The sequence below is a fragment of the Mesoplodon densirostris genome, chromosome 17 (genome assembly GCF_025265405.1).
Source record: "Mesoplodon densirostris isolate mMesDen1 chromosome 17, mMesDen1 primary haplotype, whole genome shotgun sequence".
NCBI lineage: Eukaryota > Metazoa > Chordata > Mammalia > Artiodactyla > Ziphiidae > Mesoplodon > Mesoplodon densirostris.
In genome coordinates, this window is record NC_082677.1 from 4,547,813 (window position 1) to 4,572,440 (window position 24,628).

The 24,628-nt window shown below is 41.8% G+C and overlaps 1 protein-coding gene across 1 annotated transcript; it reads right to left on the minus strand.

The window, feature by feature from the left end:
• Window positions 1-2,258: 2,258 nt before the first annotated feature.
• Window positions 2,259-22,511, minus strand: LOC132477667 (ubiquitin carboxyl-terminal hydrolase 12-like). Its single transcript, XM_060080145.1, has 6 exons — window positions 22,287-22,511; window positions 18,045-18,121; window positions 17,848-17,931; window positions 10,321-10,518; window positions 6,931-7,009; window positions 2,259-5,409 (listed from the first exon to the last, which is right to left on the minus strand). The coding sequence occupies exons 1-6, from the start codon at window positions 22,497-22,499 to the stop codon at window positions 5,308-5,310; spliced, it is 753 nt and encodes a 250-aa protein (XP_059936128.1). The 5' UTR covers window positions 22,500-22,511; the 3' UTR covers window positions 2,259-5,307.
• Window positions 22,512-24,628: the final 2,117 nt, after the last annotated feature.

Sequence of the window (24,628 nt, forward strand, 5' to 3'; positions counted from 1 at the left end):
ACTTGCAAGGAAGCACCCCTTCCTAATGACCAGTGCAATCTAGATTCTCCCTGCCGTAAATGAGAGCACCCTATGTCCAGCTAGTTTAAAAGATGCAGGGTAGGCTTCCCTGGTGGCGCAGTGGTTGAGAGCCCGCCTGCCGATGCAGGGGCCACGGGTTCGTGCCCTGGTCCAGGAAGATCCCACATGCCGCGGAGCGGCTGGGGCCGTGGGCCATGGCCGCTGGGCCTGCGCGTCCGGAGCCCGTGCTCCGCAATGGGAGAGGCCACAACAGTGAGAGGCCCACGTACCGCAAAAAAAAAAAAAAAATGCAGGGCAGTGAGATGTGGGGCTAAGACGAGCCCTGGCCTGGGATGCACGGCTCCCTGCCCATACGAGCCCCGGCCTGGGACGCACGGCTCCCTGCCCATACGAGCCCTGGCCTGGGACGCACGGCTCCCTGCCCATACGAGCCCCGGCCTGGGATGCACGGCTCCCTGCCCACCCTGTCTCTGCAGCCTCACGTGGGAAGGAGCTTGTGTTTCTAGCACAACCTCTGAGCCGGTCTAGGCACCCCACCTGCCAATGGTAAAACGCGTCCGCTCGAGGCTTCATTTCTTGTCTTCTGTCACTGCTGAACCAACAGAGAGCTTTCCCTTGTACTTAAGGGCCCTTCTGCTCTTCCCACTGCTCCGTCCCAACTCAACCGTAGAAGCAAAACACCCCCTAGACGGCAGCCCTTCAAATGCCGTATGTAAAGACAAGAGTGCTGTCCCTCTTAAGTATCCCATGAGTGTTCCTTAGATGATTTCACTTGTTGACAATGCTCCCAACAGGCCAACTCTGGATTGGCAGTGAACTTATAGAAACCGTGATCTAGAACTTCAGGTGAGTTCTAACACAGGCCCAAACCTGGATGATTAGAATCACCTGGGAGCCCTTGAGAACTCGATTTCTCATCTTCGGTCAAAATCTTCAGGGATGGATCTCGGGAATCTGAACGTTTGTAAAATTCCTCCAGTGGTTCTGCTAATTATCCAGATTTGGGAATGAGCTATCAGTAAAGTGGGACTGTTTTTTTGATCTTCAAAGAGTTTTGCTTTTTGAAAACAATTAGAAGGTATGACGTTTTCCTTAAGTCCTAGATCACTTTAATTATAGGGCAAATCATTGACAGCAGGTGAGGAAATTTAAGAAAGGAACCCATTATTAAGGTGGATTAGAGTAAGTGGCATATGATGAATAGTGTAAGCTTGTTTCTTCAGAAATCAGGGGTCCATAGTGGCTGCTTGAGGGAGAATTCCTGAGAGTAATTTAGAACCTTCCACAGGGAAACAACAGGTTAAGATCCACTGTCACCTGGATCTACTACCTTCCAGCTGAGTGACTTTGGGAAAAATCACGTAACCTCTGAAAAGCCTTAGTTTCTTCTTTTGTAAAATGAAACCTCATAGACACTGTCTTCAAGATGAATCTTTAAAAAACGTAAGATGCTGAGTACAGGGCCTATCACATGCTCAACTCAAAGATGATGGGTTATTTCAGCAGCTCTGGAGATTTTTTAAAAAAGGGTTATCACAGAAAACACATCAATGAGAAGAGGGAAAGCTTTCAAATAACATGCACAGGTACTGGAAGACAAGGGAACTTGGAAAAAGGGAGGGGCGGTCTTGGCTTTTCAACAGTCCATGAAAAACTCTTGAAAACAGACCATGTCATTTACTCAAAGTTCAACATTGATACAGATGATTATCTCAGCTCCCCACCTCCGGGTACTGTGTCACTCTGAGAACAGTCCTTCAGAGACGTGGATAAACAAGAGCACCTCCAGGCCAGGGTTCCCAAGAACGGTGAGGATAAATAAACAGCCGTCACTCAACGGCTGACGAAGCTTCAAGTTCTCAAGTTCATGTGCTGATTTTACAGGAGCAAGTACTACCCTGGAAGGGAGGAGGGGTGCTAGCAACAGTGACTGTTAAGATATTTTGCCCTTTGAGATTCTAAGTTTAAATTTCTAAACTTGGGATTTTGGGAAAGACAATGCTACTAAATAAAGACAAATAAATGCAAGGTACGTGCTGAAGAAACGCAGGCACGTATGGAATGCTATTTTACACAAATGGGATGTGTTCTGGGAAAATCTCTTTGGGTCACAAAAGTAGTAACTTTTGAGCAAAACCAGTAACACAGAGTCCAGAGTGTGTACTTCTAGTTTGCAAATGCATTTGAGGAAAAAAGGAAAAAACACACAAAACCCCACAAGCACAAATAAACCAACTTTAATAGATATTATTTTGTATTTATATAGCGCCTTCTTCAAGAACCTTAGATGCTTTACAGACATTATATCTAATTAATCCCCACAACAACCCTGTGAGGTAGGTATTACTCCCATTTTACAAGATAGGGAGACTGAAGCACAGAGAGGTTAAGTGACTTGCCCAAGGTCACACAGTTAAATTCACTGAAGAGCCAGGACCTGAGCGCCTTAGCCTCCCAACTCCCAGGTAAATACCTCATGAGAGAATCTTTATTGAAAAGTAGCTTTAAAGAAAGTATCAAGAGTAGTAAGTTATGGAAGTGAGGTCTTTCTACTGCCGTCAAGGAAAGAAAAAACCCGACACGGATGGTTAGAGGCGACGAGACCCATATATTACATTCCCCACCTCTTCCCTTTGCCTAAAGTCTCAGGGCTCCTGTCTCGAGCCAGCTTCTAAACGTAAAGCCGCCAAGACAGAAGCCATGTGACTTAGAAGTGAGACTTAATTTAGAATATTTACTTTCAGTTATGATAATTTATAGAAATTTTTATTCCAATATACAAAATATGGGATAGCCATCCCGACAAACATGTACACAGTTAGACAGCAATCAGCCACCATTTACAATGGAAACCCGCCCCCTCATTTCAATCAGTCAGACCAGCACACAACCTCACAACGCGTTCTATATGGGTCACTTTTCTTACTTACTATATCTGCATTTCCCCCCCCGACCCTAACCCTACATGTTTTTAAAGTATACTGTATTTCTGAGAAGCTTCAAAACATTTTATGTAGATGCAGCTACACTTAGAGTGTACAAAGAAAATTGAGAACCATCACCCCATCGTCCCCTCCTGACAAGTCATCCTATTAAACAGGGTGTAGATGTGAACAGTGTGTGACTACCATGGAACTCAAAAACAACGCTAGAACTTGCTTTAATAGGAAATTTAACCTTGGCTTTTACTTCACTGTATGTTTTTCTAAATGCAAAATGTAAAAACAAACACAACATAGTATCCCAATGCTGTACCTTTATGCAAATGACTTCATCTATCTTTCTCATGCACATTGTGGCCCCAACACAAGTAAAAACTGGTTCAGCTTCACGTTCCTCCTTGTCTCCATACTGAAAGCTGCAGAAATTTAGTTTTAAATTCCAAGACAATTTGGCTGAAGCCCTCAAAATAAAAAATGCGCCCACCTCCGCAGCTGCCGCCCTGCCCACATTCTTGGCTGCGGTTCTCTGTGCCACGCTGGTAGATCAGGCAGGCCAAGTAATTCGTACAGAACCATTCCAGCCAGGGTAAGGCGTTAGAAACTGTCTCTTAAAAAGCAATCTGTCAAAATATATCATCATTTTCTCCCAGTACATCTGTTTCAACAGCCCAATTAGCTATGCGACCCTGTTAAAGATCTATTCATGGAACGAACAGGTGAAGTCATTTCCTGAGCTAAAAGATACAGATAATAAATGTTAATAATAGCAGCAGACAAAACATTTTTTTTGTTGCTTGTTTTTCAGATTCAACAGTATTAGTAAAATAAGTTTACAAAATTACAACGATTAAAAAAAAAGATTACTGCCTGGAAAAACATGGATAAAGAACATCTAAGACCTGATTGCTATTATCTCGAATACATATTCAATTATTTTCAGCAAGTTACACTCGGCCACTGTCAGACAACTTCTTGATGCATGGAAAAGTGTCAACTGCAACGGTTTACATACATCGTACATCACACATATTACTTCTTGAAACTCCCAAAAGAATGAAGTCTTAAACACAAAGTTAAATTCCAATAACATTTGTAAAGGTGGAAGGGGAAAAAAAAGACTTGCTTTCAAAGTACTTCTGGTCGACCTCATTAAAGCGTAATCCTCACAGGGTGTGTTAACTCTCCAGGAGCTGGGGCTGGGATGAATCACTTCTTTCCAGGATAAAGAACATTTGAAAATATCGTAAGTGCTATGACATGAGTTATCCAAACGTGGCCTCAACCTGAAACAGAGTACTGAAGAACTCTCAAGACCAGCACACCACCACTGCACCAGGATTTCTTAGATCATTCCACAATGACAGGGAATTTTTGATAGTTTTTAATTTTACTGAAATTAAAACTGAATAAAATAACTGACAACTAGACAAATATTTAGCCAGAGATATCAGTTCCTCCTGAAAAAGAATATGTACCTCCTCCCACTGCAATTTTTCTTAAGGTAACTTATGATTTAAAACACGAGTTTAAAATTCACCTTAAAAACAGAAACAAACAAAGGGATTAGTTAAACTGACAAAAACTAATAAAAATATGCTCAGATTTACTGACAGAATCATGGGCACTTCATACAATACTTAGACTCTACCAGTTTTAAGTAAAATAAATAAGGAAAAAAATTATAATTACAAAGCCAGTCTTTCCCCTTGGGGAAACAAAAAGCCACTTTTGACCAACTGTTCCCTAGATATACATATACTGTATATTATTATAAGCTTCTTCAGAGAAGCAAACGTATTTGTCTTCCTGACACTGGATTCTAGTATCTGTTAGTTTCTTTACATCAGGAAGGCAACTGCAAGTGTTGGGCCCAAAAGTATTTCTGGTTTACGCTTGAAAAGACCACCCAGTATTGCTTCTCGACGTGTTCAACCAGGCAAATGTATGCAGTGTGTTCAACATCATCTCCTGCAATTGTCAGTACAATCTCACAGATTCCTTTTCTTTCTACTGCACCCCCAAGGAGTTCAATCATTATTGGTGCAATTAATGAAGAGAAAATGCATGTCAGTTACTGGAAGGCTGTTTTACAAGAGGAGCTGGTATCTCTGATTCCACTGCCTTGTTGTACGGAACTGCGCAGACAGCATGATACCTGAGCAAACCAATCAACTACCATGGTAGGAAGAGCGTGTTCATCCAGTCTTTGCTTTACTGCGTGCAAAGTGTCCTACTGCCCCCTGAGCTTCCTGCATTTCTCTTTTCTTGGAAAACTGGTGCTTGATCCTTTCCCAAATAACCAGAGAAGAAATGAGGCAGAAAGTCTCTCTTCATCGCGGTTCCCTCAGTCCCGGGACTGATAGAAAAGGATGTAACCAGACTCAGAGTTCTTTGAGATATCTGACGTCAACCCGTAGAATTCTTCGATAGCTTGTGCATCTATTTTCTGTGAGGCAAAACATAAACGTGAGTACAAAAACGAGCTCTTTGAACTGCTTAAATCCAATAAAATCTCCAACCTTTCTTAGAATAATGCCTTTCATTTTCTCATTCATAAAACAGCTCTGTACAATCCAAATGGCTTAAATTAAAAAGACGGATGATGCCAAGTATTGGTGAGAATGTGGAACAAATGGAACTCTCATTCAGAGCTGGGAGGAATGTAAAATGGCACAGATGCTGGGGAAAATGTTTAGCATCATCTTCTAAGGCTGAACATACAATTACCCTGTGTGTGACCCAGCAATTCTATTCCTGGGTATAGGCTGAACTATAGGAAACCACTAACTGTCAACCATTTGGGACCTACAAAAATGGCTATTTCATATGGTTCAATCTAAAATATACCCAAGAAAAATGAGGGCCTATGTCCGACAAAAGACTTGTACAAGGATAATCAAGGCGGTTTTATTTGTAATAGTCAACAATGGACAAAAAATCAAGTTTCTAACGTGGTATATCCATACAATGGAAAATTAGACAGCAATAAGGAAAGAACTACTATTGCAGGCAACAAGATTGAGTTGCATAGGTACTGACGAGTGAAAAAAGCCAGACACAAAAGCAGTCACACTGGATGAGCCCACTTATATCCAAACATAGGCAAAATTAATCACAGTAACATAATAAAATTCAAAATAGTGGATTTCAGAGGATGGTGGGTAGGGGAGGAAAGCTGTGGGTACTGACCAGGAGGAATAAGGGAGCTTGTTGGGATGCTGAAAATGTACTATATCTTGATCTAGATGGCGGTTACGTGTGTGTGTGTGTGCACGTGTGCATTCACATGTAAAAATTTAAGTTGTTTAAAATTTGCATACTTTACTGTCTTATAGCTCAATAAATTATTTTGTTAATAGTGTTTTTTTTAAAACTAGCTCTGTTGTTGAAAGATTTCCTTTGTTTTATTCTAAACTTTTTTTTTAATTTTATGTATTCATCTATCTATCTATCTATGGCTGCGTTGGATCTTCGTTGCTGCACGCAGGCTTTCTCTAGTTGTGGCGAGCAGGGGCTGCTCTTGGTTGCTGTGCAGGTGTGAGGGCTTCTCATTGAGGTGGCTTGTCTTGTTGTGGAGCACAGGCTCTAAGCACGCAGGCTTCAGTAGTTGTGGCACGCGGGCTCAGTAGTTGTGGCTCGCGGGCTCTAGAGCGCAGGCTCAGTAGTTGTGCACAGGTTTACGTGCTCCGCGGCATGTGGGATCTTCCTGGACCAGGGATCGAACCCGTGTCCCCTGCATTGGCAGGCGGATTCTTAACCACTGTGCCACCAGGGAAGTGCCTATTCTAAACATTTTAAAGGTTAGCTGACCATTCCAGCAATGGGACTGGATGTTAGGGAGTAAGAAGTAGAAATTAGACTACAATCTGAAGACCTGTCATATACAATGAGAAGCTGGAAGGAAAAAGTCAAGAGCAAAATACATACACAACTTTGAAGAAAAACAAGAAATTAGGAAACTACTTACTTCTACAATGTCGTCATCAAACAACAACCAAAAATCATGACTCTTAACTATTGCAATATAATGGCCTCGATTGGGACCACTAAAACAAAGAGAAATAAAAGTTAATTTTATACAAAGTTTATTAGCATTGCTCTTCTATGCCCTATATTCCACGTTCTATAAAGTAGAAAAACTGAAACGGATAAAAATATTCCTTACCTATTCTTTCCCCCAAAAGATCAAGCTACATTGATCTGAACTGGCATTCAATTTTAAGACCAAATAATCAGTACTCTACTTTGAGAGATATAACCAGTATTCTCTTTATATAAAGCTATACTATAAAATTCTTTGTTGCCTTTTAAAATTATTATTATTTTTTTTATTTTTTGGCGATACGCGGGCCTCTCACTGTTGTGGCCTCTCCTGTTGCGGAGCACAGGCTCTGGACGTGCAGGCCCAGTGGCCATGGCTCATGGGCCCAGCCGCTCCATGGCATGTGGGATCTTCCCGGACCAGGGCACGAACCTGTGTCCCCTGCATCGGCAGGCAGACTCTCAACCACTGCACCACCAGGGAAGCCCTAAAATTATTATTTTGTAAGTAATTTTCCAATTTGCTTCTATAAAAGATTTAAATAAAAATTTCTAGCATTTTTGGGGGCGAGGAGAGGCGATCACAGCCAGAACATGCTGAATTAAACTACAAAACAGGGCCTCCCTGGTGGCGCAGTGGTTAAGAGTCCGCCTGCCGATGCAGGGGATACGGGTTCGTGCCCCGGTCTGGGAGGATCCCATATGCCGCGGAGCGGCTGGGCCCGTGAGCCATGGCTGCTGGGCCTGCGCATCCGGAGCCTGTGCTCCGCAACGGGAGAGGCCACAACAGTGAGAGGCCCGCATACAGCAAAAAGAAAAAATAAATAAATAAATAAACTACAAAACAATGCATGTAGAATTATTTCTGAGTCTTAACCCTTGGCAATAGTTTTTCTCGAGGAAAGATTCCATGTGATGCTTGAAAAAGTAAAGATATCAAATCCTTGGCTCTGAAATCAAGCTCCAACTTCATAAACTTCTTTAAACAGTGACTTTTTTTAGTATTATTAGTGCTAGCTTTAAGTACTTAACTCTTAGCACCATTATAATTATTATAATTGCCTCTGCATCTCATTTTCAACAAATCTGGAATACAGAAATCTAGAAAAATGTAAAAATAAAGGTGGGATTATTTCTTTTAAAAGAAATTCTTTTTTTTTTTGGCTGTGCCTCGTGGCTTGCAGGATCTTAGTTCACTGACCAGGGATCGAACCCTGTGTCCCCTGCAGTAGAAGCGCAGAGTCCTAACCACTGGACCGCCAGAGAAGTCCCTAAAAGTTCTTTATAAAGAACACGTGAGGGGCTTCCCTGGTGGCGCAGTGGTTGAGAGTCTGCCTGCCGATGCAGGGGACATGGGTTTGTGCCCCGGTCCGGGAAGATCCCACATGCCGCGGAGTGGCTGGGCCCGTGAGCCATGGCTGCTGAGCCTGTGCGTCCGGAGCCTGTGCTCCGCAACGGGAGAGGCCACAACAGTGAGAGGCCCGTGTACTGCAAAAAAAAAAGAGAATAGGATAAATCTATGTGTACTAACAGGGAAAGATCTTCCAAATAACACTGAATAAAGAAAGCAAATTACAGAACAGTAAATACAATATAATACTACTTAAAAAAAAAAAAAAGAAAGAACACGTGAAAGATTTTTAACCTCTCCCAGTTTAAGTATGACTCACTACAAAACCTTATATATAATTTTTAAATCAAATTATAATTCTACCACAATTACTATATTACAGACTTTGAAGTAATTTTCAACACAGATTATTCTTTATGGTGAATACTATTTTAAAAGTAGCAACCTCAGATATAAGAATAAGCTGCCTCCAAGTTTCCTCAGATCTTTGATTCCATAGTTGAGATGAATCTTAGGTGACAAAATGACACAAAGAGAGTACTTTTTCACTGTAGAGGAAAATACCTCAAAACTTAAAAAAAAAAAAACCCCACTTTTAATGCTTAAATAAACCTCCAGTCTGATCACTACACCAGGGTTCTGTAAGGTACCCGATATTGTTTTCCTCTGTTCAGATGTCATCACTATTTCTTTAGAAACATAATGCTCCAAAATGGAAAACAAAGATTATTGCTGAGGATAAGAGACAGGAGATGGGCTGACACAGACCACGGAGGTTAGACACTGTGACAGAAGTGGACTCCCTCCCAGCCGTCCTGACATATTCTGAGCAGAAAGCTGGGAGAAGGAGGGACAGCTAGCGAGAGGCTAGAGTACAACACGCAGTTGGTACAAGTTTCCAACCGCCGGGGGAAAAGGATGAGTGACCTGTTTTTAAATTATTACAGGAGGAAATTCCCTGGAGGCCCAGTGGTCAGGACTCGGCACTTTCACTGACAGGGCCTGGGTTCCATCCCTGGTCAGGGAACTAAGATCCCGCAAGCTGCACGGTGTGGCCAAAAATAAATAAATAAAAAATAAAATTATGACAGGAAATTCTAAATAGTCAATGAAGACTGTATGTTCCAAATATAAATGTTGATTATGTGATACTCTTGTGGTTTCAGAATTTTTTGAGCTATTTTATAAATTAAGATCTATAGATGAGATAGTACACTATACTGGCTAACAGGAAACAAACACACAGACTTATAAAATCAGAAAGCTTATCTTTGAAGATTATCTCCAAAACCTTTTAAAAGTGTTTTTCACAATCATTAACATGATGAACATATCCAATTAATCTCAGAAATAACTTATTTTGTAAAATCTCTTTAAGCAGTGCTTTTTTTTTTTTTTTTTTTTTTACCAATAATCAAGAAAAAAGAAAAGGAAAAGAAAAACTAACAGGACTTAAAGTTCCCAGAATAATATATAGATAGATAGATAGATAGATAGATAGATTTTTTTTTTTTTGCGGTACGTGGGCCTCTCACTATTGTGGCCTCTCCCGCTGCGGAGCACAGTCTCCGGACACGCAGGCCCAGCGGCCATGGCTCACAGGCCCAGCCGCCCTGCGGCATGTGGGATCTTCCCGGACCGGCGCACGAACCCATGTCCCCTGCATCGGCAGGCGGACTCTCAACCACTGCGCCACCAGGGAAGCCCCCCAGAATAATATTTAAATAATAAGAACAAGTATCAAATCCAGGCAATAACACACTATTTTAATATATCAAGGTTTTAAGAAGGAAATGGTAAAATGTATCTGAAATATCCATTTGAAATAAACTTATTTTCGTCCTATAGCACCGAGGGCTACAGAAACCTCCAAAAGGCCTGCATGTCTGAGTGGCTCACGAGCATCCTGTGCGTGCACTTGCCCACCACTGAGCATCTTGCCAGCATGGCCCACGGCCCTGTTACCTTCCACAGTGAACCACGACGGCCACGAGGTCGTACATTCTGTCAGGATTGGTTGCATCGCCTGAAGTGTTAAATAGACGAAGTTCTAAAGGAAAAACTACCCGGTAAGAAAGTTTTGTATATCGATGAAGTTGATCCATATATTTAAATCTTTTCAGATGCAGAGCTAGAATCATGGGCAGCTTTTTAACTTTCATCCTGTTAAAATAAACATGAAAACAAAATTTCATAAGATATTCACCATGTCCTTAAAAGAATTATCAAACTTCACGATTCAAGTAACAGTTGATAGCTTTCATAGCCTGGCACTGCCCACTTTTGCATATTTCTACCCATGACTTTTGTATTAGCAAAGCAAAATTCTGAAAGTCTTAAGACGGCCCCTGCCCCCCATCATCACCAAACCACATAATCTGACACAGCACTCGGTACGGCTCCCAAAGAGATATGATGGTACATTCCTTTATTAAGAACTCTGTACTTCTGAAATATAGGTCACTGTGCCAGCTGCAGGAAAAACCAGCTCCTTAAGGCCGCTCACTCCTTCAGAGGTGAATGGAGGCTGAGATCCATTTGTTCTATTCAGCTATACAATTCAGTAACAGACTGAGAGCAGGAGACAGTGAGAAAAGCATTAAAGACCATCCATTAAAGGCATTTGCCAGAGACAAGGAACAGCTCCTTAGTAAGAGCAGTGGCTGTGTGCATCCTGGAAAGGGAATAAAATAACCTGGAAACGCAGGAGTGAAGCTTTTACCTGTAAAGCACGGGCCTCCCCATCCCCAAATGCCCTGAAGACCCCTCCGGGCAGCCTCTACCCTAGACACCACTGCTCCCCAATTTCACTTCAGCGCCAACGCTTGATCTTCTGGCACAAATAACTGTTCTCCTCAACCGTCCATCAGCACTTTACACATTCACTTCATATCTGTACAGTTTATTACACTATAAAACATTTAGATGATTATGGGTCTTTCTCTTCTAGGGTCTGGATTCCGGATGGACAGATACCATCTCTTTTATTATGTTTCTCCACCTAGCACACATAGGTACTTGACAAACACTACAGAACTGAATTCTGTGTGTGTTCAGTGAAGCAAAACACTTTTCATAATTAAAAAATGAAATTTATTAAACCTCTGCCTCTAATGAAGTGAAAACAAATCATTTTATAGCATTATTCTAGATCTGCATTCTACAGATCTTAAATGTGGTGCGGCAGCTTATTATTCCAGAAATGTTTATTAACCTGGCTTTTGGAAAACATTAGCGAAAATAAATGTAAAACCTAATCATTCCTGGAAAGCAATCTAGCAATACGAATTAACAGCCTTTATGGCCTTTACCTCAGTAATCGAAACTAAATATATCCCCTCAAATACAAGACTTCTGAAAAGAATTCAGTTCTGGAGTTATTTTATATTGTGAAAAAGTGGGAGAATCCTAGCTATTCAACAACAGGAAATGCTGAAATACATAACAATACAAACACAACAGAATATTATACAACTTCAAACAATGTTGTTGAAAGTTTCTAAATGGCATGGGAAAATACTTACGGAAAGTAAAAAAGTCAAGATATATATTTATATATACAGTAATCCAACTCTTTTTTTTTTTTTTTTTTTTGCTGTACGCGGGCCTCTCACTGCTGTGGCCTCTCCCGTTGCGGAGCACAGGCTCCGGACACACAGGCCCCGCGGCCATGGCTCGCGGGCCCAGCCGCTCCGCGGCATGTGGGATCCTCCGGGATCGGGGCACGAACCCGTGTCCCCTGCATCGGCAGGCGGACTCTCAACCACTGCGCCACCAGGGAGGCCCAGTAATCCAACTCTTAAACATCAGATGTTCAATTAAACTGGTACAGAGTTGCTAAAACAAACTCTTTCAAAACAATAAAAGCAAACTATCCATTGAAAATGTCCAGTGAGGTGCAAACCCACAAGGATTTTTCTAAGTGTTAAATATGTCAGTAGTGTATTAGATACAGTCAGTTAAGATTAGGAAGAGGAGACAGGTATGGCCTGGGGGTTAGGAAAAATGTGCTTTTAGAAATTAAGGCAGAGCAGAGGGGAAAAAGCCCAAATGGAGGAAAGAGAACATGTCCAAATGCTGGCTTATAAAATACGCCCCATCAGACAACACGGGAGGAACACGAATCCTCCCAGCAGCACTTCTTCCCAGAGGAAACCCAACACTTGTGAAGAGACACAGGATAAAGTCAAACACAAATATTTGTGGAGCCACATTTTAAAGATGATGAGAGACTATCTCACAAAATCTTTCTCATACTGAAATGGCTCAGGAAGAAATGAACACATATATAAGCTGAGTCAAATTCATTATGGAGATTGTGCAGCAGAAGGAAGAACAAAGAAGTTGATTTCCTGCTTGAAACACCAATTCCACCAACACACCAAAGAATTGATAGGATTCTGGTTTTCCTTCCATTCAAACGTGTGGAGAAAGGTGACCTTAGGGAGCTCTTGATCTCTGTCACTGTTGTTAAAAAAGTGGTCTCAGAATGTAATGTTTTCTCTAAAAGCAAATATGCCGAAGAAAAAAACGGGAGGACAGAGAACTTTTTTTTCCTTTTTAGTTAAAGTTTGAAATAGACATTGATTTTTAAAGAAATATTTGTTTATTTATGCGCGCATGCATGCATGCATGCATGCTGTGTCGGGTCTTAGTTGCAGCACGTGGGATCTAGTTCCTTGACCAGGGATCAAACCCGGGCCCCCTGCATTGCGAGCACAGAGTCTTAACCCCTGGACCACCAGGGAAGTCCCCAACATTGATTTTTATCTTCTGTAAACTGACTTAGAAATTAATTTTCTATTTAGATTTTTTAAAATGGCATTTACCTACTACACAATGATTAAAATTTGGATAAATTTATGATATACATTTTCTTGCTTTTACATCTTTAAAACAATAAGGTGTGTTCATTTTGCACTAACGTAAGAGGTATTTACCTTTCTATTATCTAATTATAATTAGATAATATCTAATTATAATTTAAAACTATTTTTAAAAAGTAGAAGGATAGAAAAAGACATTAAATAACAAAGTCAGCAAAGCTGGCTCTGGCTGATTCTAATATCAGATAAAGTAGAACCCAAGCCAAGGAGTGTTACTAGAGATAAAGATGGACATTCCATAATAAAGAGGGCCAACTAATCAAGAGGACACAATCTTCAAGTACCAAATACCAAAGCTTCATGCTCCAAATACCAAATTTGATAGAATTAAAGAAATAAACAGATAAATGCACAGAGTTAAAGTCTTTAGCAGACTTCTCTAACAAAAAAAGTCAGTAGGAATAGGGAAGGTATGAACAACCAAATTATAGATCTAATGAACATTTATGGAACACTCCATTTCAAACTGAAGAATATATGTCCTTCTCAAGTACAGCTGGACATTCATTAATGTACTGGACAATGAAAGAAGTCTCAATAAATTCCAAAAGACAGAGATCACAGGATATATTTTCCTGACAAAAATTAAAAAACAATAAAATAGCAAAAAACCCCTGAAATATGGAAACTAAGCTATATACTTCTAAATAAGCCACGGGACAAAGACAAAATCACAAGGGAAATTAGAATAGATTTTTAAATGGATGATAATGCAAATACAACATGTTAAAATTTGTGGGAACACAGCCAAAGCAGCGTTTAGAGGAAAATTTATAGCTTTAAATTTTTATATTAGAAAAGAAAAAGGGACCACACAGAAAAGCTTAATAATTGTACATAAAATTCCACAGTTTCCTCTTATAAACTTAATGTCAAGCAGGACTAACTGGGGCACATGGTGCTGGGGGTGAGTGGAACGCGACCTATGACCATGCGTGACTGTCAGCAGACATTTAAGTTGCTTCCACCTCTTCTTGGTTATTGTAAATACTAGAGCAATGAACATGGGAATGCACGTATCTCTTTGAAAATCCTGTCATCAGTTCTTTTGGATATGTACCTAGAAGCAGAATGCTGGATCATACGGTAATTCTATTTTTAATTTTTTTTTTTTTTTTTTTTTGTGGTACGCGGGCCTCTCACTGTTGTGGCCTCTCCCATTGCGGAGCACAGGCTCCGGACGCGCAGGCTCAGCAGCCATGGCTCACGGGCCCAGCTGCTCCGCGGCATGTGGGATCTTCCCAGACCGGGGCACGAACCCATGTCCCCTGCATCGGCAGGCGGATTCTCAACCACTGCGCCACCAGGGAAGCCCTATTTTTAATATTTTTGAGGAAGCTTCACACTGTTTTCCACAGTGGCTGCAACATTTTACATTTCCACCAACAATGCACAGTTCCCTTTTCCACACATCCTCATCAACACTCATTATTTTCTCTTTTTATTTGAAAGTGGCCATCCTAACTAATGTGAGGTGGTATCTTATTGTGGTTTTGATTTGCATTTCCCGGATAATTAGTTATGTCATCTTTTCATATGCTTGTTGGCCATCTGTATGTCATCTTTGGAGAAATGTTTACTCAAGTCCTTTGCCCATTTTTTAATTGGGTGATTTGGTTTCTACTGTTGAGTTGTGTGAGTTCTTTATATTCTGGATATTAACCTCTTATCAGATATCTGGTTTTCAAATATTTTCTCCCATTCGGTTAATATTCTGCAAATATTTTCTCCCATTCACGTCACTTCATTCCATTGTCTCCTTTGTTGCACATAAGTTTTTAAGTTTGATACAGTCCCATTTATCTGTTTTTGCTTTTGTTGCTTGTGCTTTTGGTGTCATATTCAAGAAATCACCGCCATACTCAACATCGTGAGGCTTTTTTTCTCCCTATGTTTTCTTCTAAGAGTTTTATAGTTTCAGGTGTTGTGTTTAGGTCTTTAACCAATTTTGAGTTAATTTTTGTGAATGGTATGAAGTAAGGATCCAACTTCAATCTTTTGCATGTGGATACCCAGTTTTCCCACCACCATCTGTTGAAGATCACTGAGCATATAAATGCGGGTTTATTTCTGGGGGGCAGGGGTGCGGTGATAAGCCTGGCTACCTATAGGGGCACTGACCAAACTATTAAATATATAAGGATAATGGGAGCCAATCTGTACTGTCAGAGGAGGGGCTTACCAATATTAAAAAGGAGAAAACCAGAATAAACCCTATGGTGTTGGATGAAACTGGAGGTACTGTTGTGAATTTGTGGTTTTTCGATACAGATAGACCAACAGATAAATAAGTACAGATGTAAATGTGTGTACATATGTACACACAGGAGTACGCATGTCCTCCCGCTCTGTTCGCTAAGGGGGCCCAGGAACAGTGACACGGCAACGGCAACGAGCACACCTACACCACGGTCCTGGTTTTTAAAGGTTATTCTCCCCCTAAAAGGAATCAGGGCTCCTTCGAGAAATGGCTGGTACCAGTGTGGGGGGCAAGGAAGGTACAAAGCGAGCCTGGACATCTTGTTGCACTACCGAGTAAAGAGGGGCCGGAGAACAAAAGGACAGAGGGCAAAAGACACAGGAGGCAGCGGGAAGGGGCTCCTGCCGGCCAAACCGGGATAATGCGAACATGAAAATAAACGAGACATCATTACCCACGGGATAAAACAGGAGTCCCTGAGTCCTCACTGAGATTTAAAAAATGAAAAAAATTGTACATATCCCCATTTCTCATCAAACTTTCAAGCTCAAAACACGTATGAATTACAACTGGGGAAAAGCACAGCTGCACAGTGAAGGATCCTGGGAGACAGCGCCTTAGTCAAGTGTCCAAAGAGAACAGTACCAGTCACGGGATGTGCGAGACAGGGTCCCAGAGCAGGCCTCAGACCGTCCTCGGAAAGGCCGGGTGCAAGGAGGGTCCTGGGTTAACACCTGGGAACTTGACTGGGGGGTGTCCCCACTGTTCCCTAACTGACAAGCGTGTCTTGATGCCCCTGAGAACTGTCTGTGCAAATCACATGGTTTATGCTGAACACCTGCTTTCCTTCCGGGAGCCTGGAATTTCGGTACATGCCAGGCAGAGGATGCCTACGTGTCCAGCCCCCAGTAAATCTCGGCCACCGAGTTGGTGATGAGCTTCCCTGGGAGACAACACTTCTCCCATGTTGTCACATTTGATGCTGGAGGGACTAAGTGCGTCTGTGTGACTCCACGGGGACACGACTCTTGCAAGCTGGCCTGGCTTCCCCTTGGCTGACTGTACTTGTCCCCTTTCCCTGTACTAAATCTCAGCTGTGAGCATGACGATATACGCTTGAGTCCTGCAAGTCCTCCTAGTCCGTCACCAAATCCAGGAGTGGTCTTGGGAACCCTGACACTTGACACATATGAAAATTGTGTGCCATTTAAAAGAACACAGTGAGAATCACACAGCATCACTTCTGTGTGATTCGTGCCCCAAATACATAACCTGAACCTGATCATACAAACACATGAGACAAACCCAAAGAACAGTTGATAAAATAACTCATCTGTAATTTTCAAGTGCCAAGATAATGAAAGTCAAGAAAAGACTAAGGAACTCTTCTAAATGTAAAAAAGACCAAAGAGACATGAATACTAAATGCAATGTGTGATTCTGGACTGGATCCTTTTTTCTATAAAGGACATTATTGGGACATCTGGTGTCACTAAAATAAGGTCTATGATAACAGTAACACATCAGTGTTACTTTCCTGACCTGGATGGATACAGTACATAGGAGACTTCCTTTTTGGTAGGAAACAGCTACCCAAGTGTCCAGGATCTTGGGACGTCATATCAGGAACTCACGGTTCAGGGTAAAAAAAACATTGTTAGTATTGTTTTTTTTGTTTTTTTGTTTTTTTTTTTTGTGGTATGCGGGCCTCTCACTGCTGTGGCCTCCCCCGTCGCGGAGCACAGGCTCCGGACGCACAGGCTCCGGACGCGCAGGCTCAGCGGCCATGGCTCACGGGCCCAGCCGCTCCGCGGCATATGGGATCCCCCCAGACCGGGGCACGAACCCGTATCCCCTGCATCGGCAGGCGGACTCTCAACCACTTGCGCCACCAGGGAGGCCCACATTGTTAGTATTGTTAATGCAACTTTTCTGAGTCTGATTCAAAATAAAAAGTACAATAATCAGGAGGAGGATGATGACGATGATGATGATGATGATGATGATTCAATTCCTTGATACCAAAATACCGTCTTTATAATAATATACTGAGAGAAGGTACAAAATCCTATGTAGGAACAGTGGAAACCAGGGTGAGGGTGAGTGAAGTACTTTCCCCTCATCCTTCCTCACCAAGAAAAAGTTTACATAATCAAGAAAGCTTCAAAGCAAAATATTTTAACTGTATTGGTTTATGATTATTAAACAATCACTAAATGCAGAAAATCACCTGAGGGTACAGAGTTGAATACTGTTTATCTAGTAATTATCTAATGAATCTGAGCTGTTGGTGATAAAAGAAAGAATGTTTTCTCATTGTAAACTGTCATAGATCACTTTCAGCTAGAAAAGCCCATCTACTACACTGCCAAAGAATCACTATAAATGTTAAAAACACTAACTTACCGTTTGTGTGCTTCCTGTTTGCTGCGGCATTCTTCACAGTAGTATTTGTATTCACTGCATAGAGTTTCTGTGTTGCTAAAACCCCTGTGTAAAACACAAAATAATTTTGTCTATACCAGAAAATTATGTATTCATTTAAAAATATTCTAAACCTAAAGACAGTCATTACATGTCAAAATAAATAACTCTGCACTTACCTTAAGCAGTGAGTAATGGATGTGTTTTGTTCCACGTCAACAGAAAGGTCTAAAAAATCTTCATCTTTGCTGCTTATCTGTAAAAATAGGGAAATACCTTTGACTTCTTTTTTTTAAAAACATCTTCACTGGAGTATAATTGCTTTACAACCTTTGATTTCTTTAATCACTGTTCCAAAATGATAGAATTAAGTGCACTCTATTATTAGTATTATTATGTATAATTAAGTATATAAAGAATTCTTTTTCCCCCAAGTTATCCAAAAGGACACCGAATGAATAGCTTTCATTATATGTAGAGGTAAAACACCAAAGTGCACCTGTGACTGATTTTCTTACTGGCAAAGGCTAGTGTGATGTGAAATTCCATTACTTCCCCTAATCTTGGTAATACTGTGAAGCATAAAACAAACTACCATATACACTATTTCTTAAGAAACGCAGGCCAAGACTGAATGAGAATGTTTGGCAAAGGATGTGATATCTGTATTGTTTTATCATTTAAGAAAAAAATTTAGGGGCTTCCCTGGTGGCGCAGTGGTTGAGAGTCCGCCTGCCGATGCAGGGGACATGGGTTCGTGCCCCGGTCCGGGAAGATCCCACATGCCGCGGAGCGGCTGGGCCCGTGAGCCAAGGCCGCTGAGCCTGCGCCTCCGGAGCCTGTGCTCCGCAACAAGAGAGGCCACAACAGTGAGAGGCCTGTGTACCACAAAAAAAAAAAAAAAAAAAAAAAAAAAAGAAAAAAATTTAGCCCCAAATGCCAAACTATAATCTTCACTTATGACTTTCTTTTATTTCCCCCCAAAATTGAACAATGTTCTGTTTGAATTATGAATAAATCATCTTATAAAAATGAAGTTACTCTTTATTCATCTGAACTGGAGTAGGACAGAGCTTTAGTCATCACTCTTCCTACGTGCAAGGAGACGACGCGATGCAACGGGAGGGACCTCGACTCGGTCCCCGGGGTCTCCCACTCGCAATGACTCTACACCCATTGATGGTTTGTGATGACTTTTCAATACAACACCAAAAGCATTTAAAGAACATCGAAAGCATTTCCATGAAGGAAAAAACTGGACTTTATTAAAATTAAAATTTAATACTTAAAATTAAAAACTTCTGATCTACCAAAGACACAGTTCAGAGGATGAGAAGACAAGCCACAGACTGAGAGGAAATCTCTGCAAAAGAACACACCTGATAAAGGACTGGTATCCAAAATATCCAAAGAACTCTTAAAACTCAACAACAGGAAAACAAACAACCTGATTTTAAAAATGGGTCAAAGACCAGTACAGATACCTCACCAAAGAAGATATACAGATGGCAAATAAGCACATGAAAAGATGCTCCGCATCATATGTCATCAGGGAAATGCAAATTAAAACAACAACAAGACACCACTACACATCTACAATAGAATAGCTAAAACCCAAAACACTGACAACAGCACCCGCTGATGAGGATGTGGAGCAACAGGAACTCTCACTCACAGCTGGCGGGAATGTGCGATGGTGCAGCCACTCTGGGAGCTCCTCACACAACTAAACATACTCTTTTTTTTTTTTTTTTTTTTTTTTGCGGTACGCGGGCCTCTCACTGCTGTGGCCTCTCCTGTCATGGAGCACAGGCTCCGGACACACAGGCCCAGCGGCCATGGCCCACGGGCCCAGCCGCTCTGTGGCATGTGGGATCCTCCCGGACCAGGGCACGAACCCGTGTCCCCTGCATCGGCAGGCAGACTCTCAACCACTGCACCACCAGGGAAGCCCAAACATACTCTTCTTACCACACGATCCAGCAACTGTGCTCAGCGCTGTACTAACCAAAGAGGCTGAGAAGTTATGCCCACACAAAAACCTGCACATGCACGTTCATAACAGCTTTGTTCATAAAGCAACCTAGATGTCCTTCACTAGGTGAATGGATAACCTCTGGTACCTCCAGACAATAAAGCGTAATTCAGCAGTAAAACGAAATGAGCTATCAAGCTGTGAACAGACATGCAGGAACCTCAAGTACATACTGCTAAGTGAAAGAAGCCAATCTGAAAAGGCCGCATACTCTACGATTCCAACCACATGGCATCTGGAAAAGGCAAAACTATGGAGGCAGTAAAACAACCAGTGGCTGCCCGGGGTTGAGGAGGAGGGAAGCAGGAATACGTGGAGAACAGAGCGAAACCACTCTGTAGGATACTGTAGTGACTGACACAGCATTATACAGTTGTCAAAACAAAGAGAAGTCAAAGAACAGACAACACCAAGAATGAACCCTTATGTACACTATGGATTTTAGATACTAACGTATCGACATTGGCCCATCAATTGCAACAAATATATCTTACTAATGCCAAGGATATTACCATTAGGGGAAGTGGGGAGGGGGGCAATCTGGGAACTCTTTGTACTTTCCACTCCATTTTTCTTAAATTTATTTAAAAAGAAAAAAAAAAACAGTTCCTTATTAGTCTCTGTCAGTGTAAGTTTATCTGATTCAGTTAACCGAGTAGACTATGTTATTCTTTCCAACATCCATCAAGCATTTCCCTTACTTTTCTAGCTTGTGGACTCTTTTCCAGTTGACCACGCTACTCTCCTCTGCTATTAAAAACTAGCAGTACCACCATCACAGTAAAGACTGGATTGGGCAAAAATCATCAGTGAATGCTAAGTCTGGGGGGAGATTTTGATGAGGAACAAGAATATTTGTGTTGGGCTTCCCTGGTGGTGCAGTGGTTGAGAGTGCGCCTGCTGATGCAGGGGACGTGGGTTTGTGCCCCGGTCCGGGAAGATCCCACATGCCGCGGAGCGGCTGGGCCCGTGAGCCATGGCCGCTGAGCCTGCGCGTCCCGAGCCTGTGCTCCGCAAAGGGAGAGGCCGCAACAGTGAGAGGCCCGCGTACCGCAAAAAAAAAAAAAAAAGAATATTTGTGTCTCCCACAGTCTGCCTACTAGTTACAAGGGCATAAAACACAGTCATTATGAAGTGGAGAAACTGAACAACATCATGAATCGGAGATCAAAATTAATTTTACCCACGAGGGGCAGAAGGAACTGTGTGCTTGTTTGTGATATCCTGACGAGGACACATGAATTGTTCCAGCCAAGAATGTACAACCGGGGCTTCCCTGGTGGCGCAGGGGTTAAGAAACCGCCTGCCAACGCAGGGGACATAGGTTCTAGCCCTGGTCCAGGAAGATCCCACAGGCCACAGAGCAACTAAGCCCATGCACCACAACTACTGAGCCCACGTGCTGCAACTACAACTACTGAAGTTCGTGTGCCTAGGGCCCGTGCTCCAGAACAAGACAAACCACCGCAATGAGAAGCCTGCACAACAAAGCAAAGAGTAGCCCCCGCTTGCCACAACTAGAGAAAGCCAGCATGCAGCAACGAAGACCCAATGCGGCCAGAAATAAAAAATTAATTAATAAAAGAAAAAAAAAGAATGCACAACCTGCATCTAATTAGAAGGAAACGTCAGACAAACTTGATATGAGGAACGTTAGGTTAAAAGGGGGAGGGGCATAGTCTTTAAAAATGTAAGTATCATAAAAGACAAGAAGACTATGAACATGTTCCAGATTGCAGGAGGCTAAAGGAAGCATGGTGACCACATGCGATGCCAACCACTAAACTCTAAAACCAGACCCTGTGCTGAGAGGAGGCTGTGCTGTAAAGGGGGTCACTGGTAGAACTGGATAAAGGTGCCTAAGTAAGAGTCTGACCTTTCATTCGTCAAGGGAGAACAAGGTAAGAACAGGAGGCCTGCGTTATCCGACCCTATGAGTAAATCGTTTTCAAGAGATTTACCTACTGCTCGTCTTTACAAACTACCCAGCAAGTGGGTAGTTTCCCTCCTTGAGTGTACACAGTAGGCTTCAGTTTTTATTCCAACCATAAGCAACAAACATAATTGTAGGAAAAGGAGCAACAAATTAATATACTTCCGTGACCTGTAGGTTTCTTACGAGCTCAACTGACTGTAATTTCCAGAATGTGGCTCTATGGTCTCCTGTAGTGAAACAAACTCAAATAGTTCAAACTGCAGCAAGTATTTCTCTGCCACCTCAGTATTCACTATTAATAAGCAGACAACTGAGAGGTACATCTGTCACAGTCATATACTCCACACCTGAGGATTACAACTTTCAAGTTCATCTCTCATACCCATTCTCAAAGAACACTTAATATAATGGATTAGATTTGTTCTATACGAAATTTTAAGATATACTTACAGTTTCACAAGTAAGACATCTGGTTTCATTAGTTAATGTTCCCTGAAAAATCTCATGAACCCACGTTGGGTCTGGTGTGCTGTTGTTATTTTCACTGTCAATATTACCGTTGGGCAAACGACCATTTTGTTTTTCCTGCTTTCTCTCTTCTTGTAAAATATCAGCAATTGTATTTAGTAGGTAATTTAAGAATTCATGGGCATCTTGCTGCATGTAGTTGTCAAAAAGCTCTAAAAATAAGAATATACAGAGACTTATTTCAGAATTAATAACTTCATTAAAAAACTAAATTAAAAAAAGAATAGTATTCTATCAGAGCTAAGTAAAATGTTTGGAACTGTTATAGTAATGTACAAGAAATAGGTATCTTTCACATATACACATTATGACTGAATTTGGAGAAAATAAAGTTATGATGAAAGAGAATCTTTAAAAAAATACTAATAAATCAATGAGAAAAGAGCAAAACCTATCCTCACACATAATGTACTGAGAAGATAAGAAACAACTGCTTTTTATTAACTCAATCTATTACTCCACAAATATTACAACATGGCAAGTTTTTTTTTTTTTTTGGTTGCTGCATTGGGTCTTTGTTGCTGCATGCAGGCTTTCTCTAGTTGCGGCGAGCGGGAGCTACTCTTCATTGCGGTGCACGGGCTTCTCACTGCGGTGGCTTCTCTTGTTGCAGAGCACAGGCTCTAGGCACATGGGCTTCAGTAGTTGTGGCACATGGGCTCAGTAGTTGTGGCTCGCGGGCTCTAGAGTGCAGGCTCCGTAGTTGTGGCGCATGGGCTTAGTTGCTCCGTGGCATGTGGGATCTTCCTGGATCAGGGATCGAACCAGTGTCCCCTGCATTGGCAGGCGGATTCTTAACCACTGCACCACCAGGGAAGTCCCAACATGGTAAGTTTTAAAGTAGAAGCTGGACAACCTCTTGGCAGTGCCAATGCAAATGCATAAGAACCACAGAGGAAGTTGTTAACATTAAAAAATACTGGGCCATACATGCTAGAGATTCTGATTAAGTCAGAGATGAGGCCTGGAACCTGCACTTTTCAAAGCTCCTCCAGGTGACTCTGCTGTGCAGTCAGGGTTAGGGAACAAAGGCATCCTGAACTACCTATTTAATCCAGAGAATCTCTAAGGCCCCTTCCAAAAGTGAGGTCTGTAACTCTGTGGAACGTTCCCTGTAGTTACAGGAATAAGTAAATGTCGTGGAAACCTGAGGGTCGCTAACATTAAGTGCTTGACCTGTGCTTGCATCACGCACCCTGAGCCTGAAGAGGAAGGACTTCAGGGGGCAGGGTCTCATGCCCTGTGACACTGCTATTAACGGTATTTCACAAGCGAGGAAAGGGGATCAAGTGGTAAAGTCACTGCCAGGAAGCGGCAGGGCCCGGATTCAAGCCAGGCCATCCGGCCCCAGCGAGCCACACACAGGCAGCCGGGGCCACCTGGTCACACAAGGCGCCCGCGGTCCAGCCAACAAAACGCACTCAGATGACCACCCAGTCAGGAAGCTTCACCTTCAGAGCTTCCGTAAACATTTAATAAGTGCCAGGAAGTTCACCGTTTACGTTTTTTTTAATGATAGAATAGAAATTGAGAAGAAAATTTAGGGAGAGCCTTCCTAAAATAAAAGGAATTAAAAAATTACATTTTAGAAGAGCTACAGACATGACTGCATAAAACTAAGTTCCATGCATTGAACTCACTGAAAAAGTTAAAAACAGTGAAACCTGAAAGTTATTAACATCTTCAACATATAATATAAAGAGTTTATCTCAACACAACAGAAAATACAAAGTTGGCAAAGGACTTGAAATCAACAATTTATAGAAACAAAATTCAAAAGTTTAAATAAAACACATGAAAAAACATTCAACCCCACTGTAACGAAAAAGGTCTTGATTTTCCTGTCTCTAAAATGGAATACCATCTTCCTCTGCAAGGTTATTATAAAGATAAAATGGGAGTGTGAAAATATTCATTTTCATGAATATTAAAAGAAAATAATGATTTTAATCTAGGTGTCAAGAAGACCTTTGAAAAGTATCACATTTAAGGTGCAGGTGCTAGAGCAAGACTGTCTGGATCTATCCTGTGGTTCCACCTCTGGTCACGGGCATGTCACAGGCCAACACAATGATGCTAGGACTGCACCTGGAGCCACACTTCACTTCTCTGCTATAAGTCTGTCCTGAGGGGTTTGATTAGCCTTAAACAAACTCCCTATGTTATTTTTAAGAACAATAAAAGCCCTGAGTCCTAAGAGTTACTGCATCAGCCCATGTGTACTTAACCTCTAACTGATCTTTAATTTGTTGTACTGCGTGTCT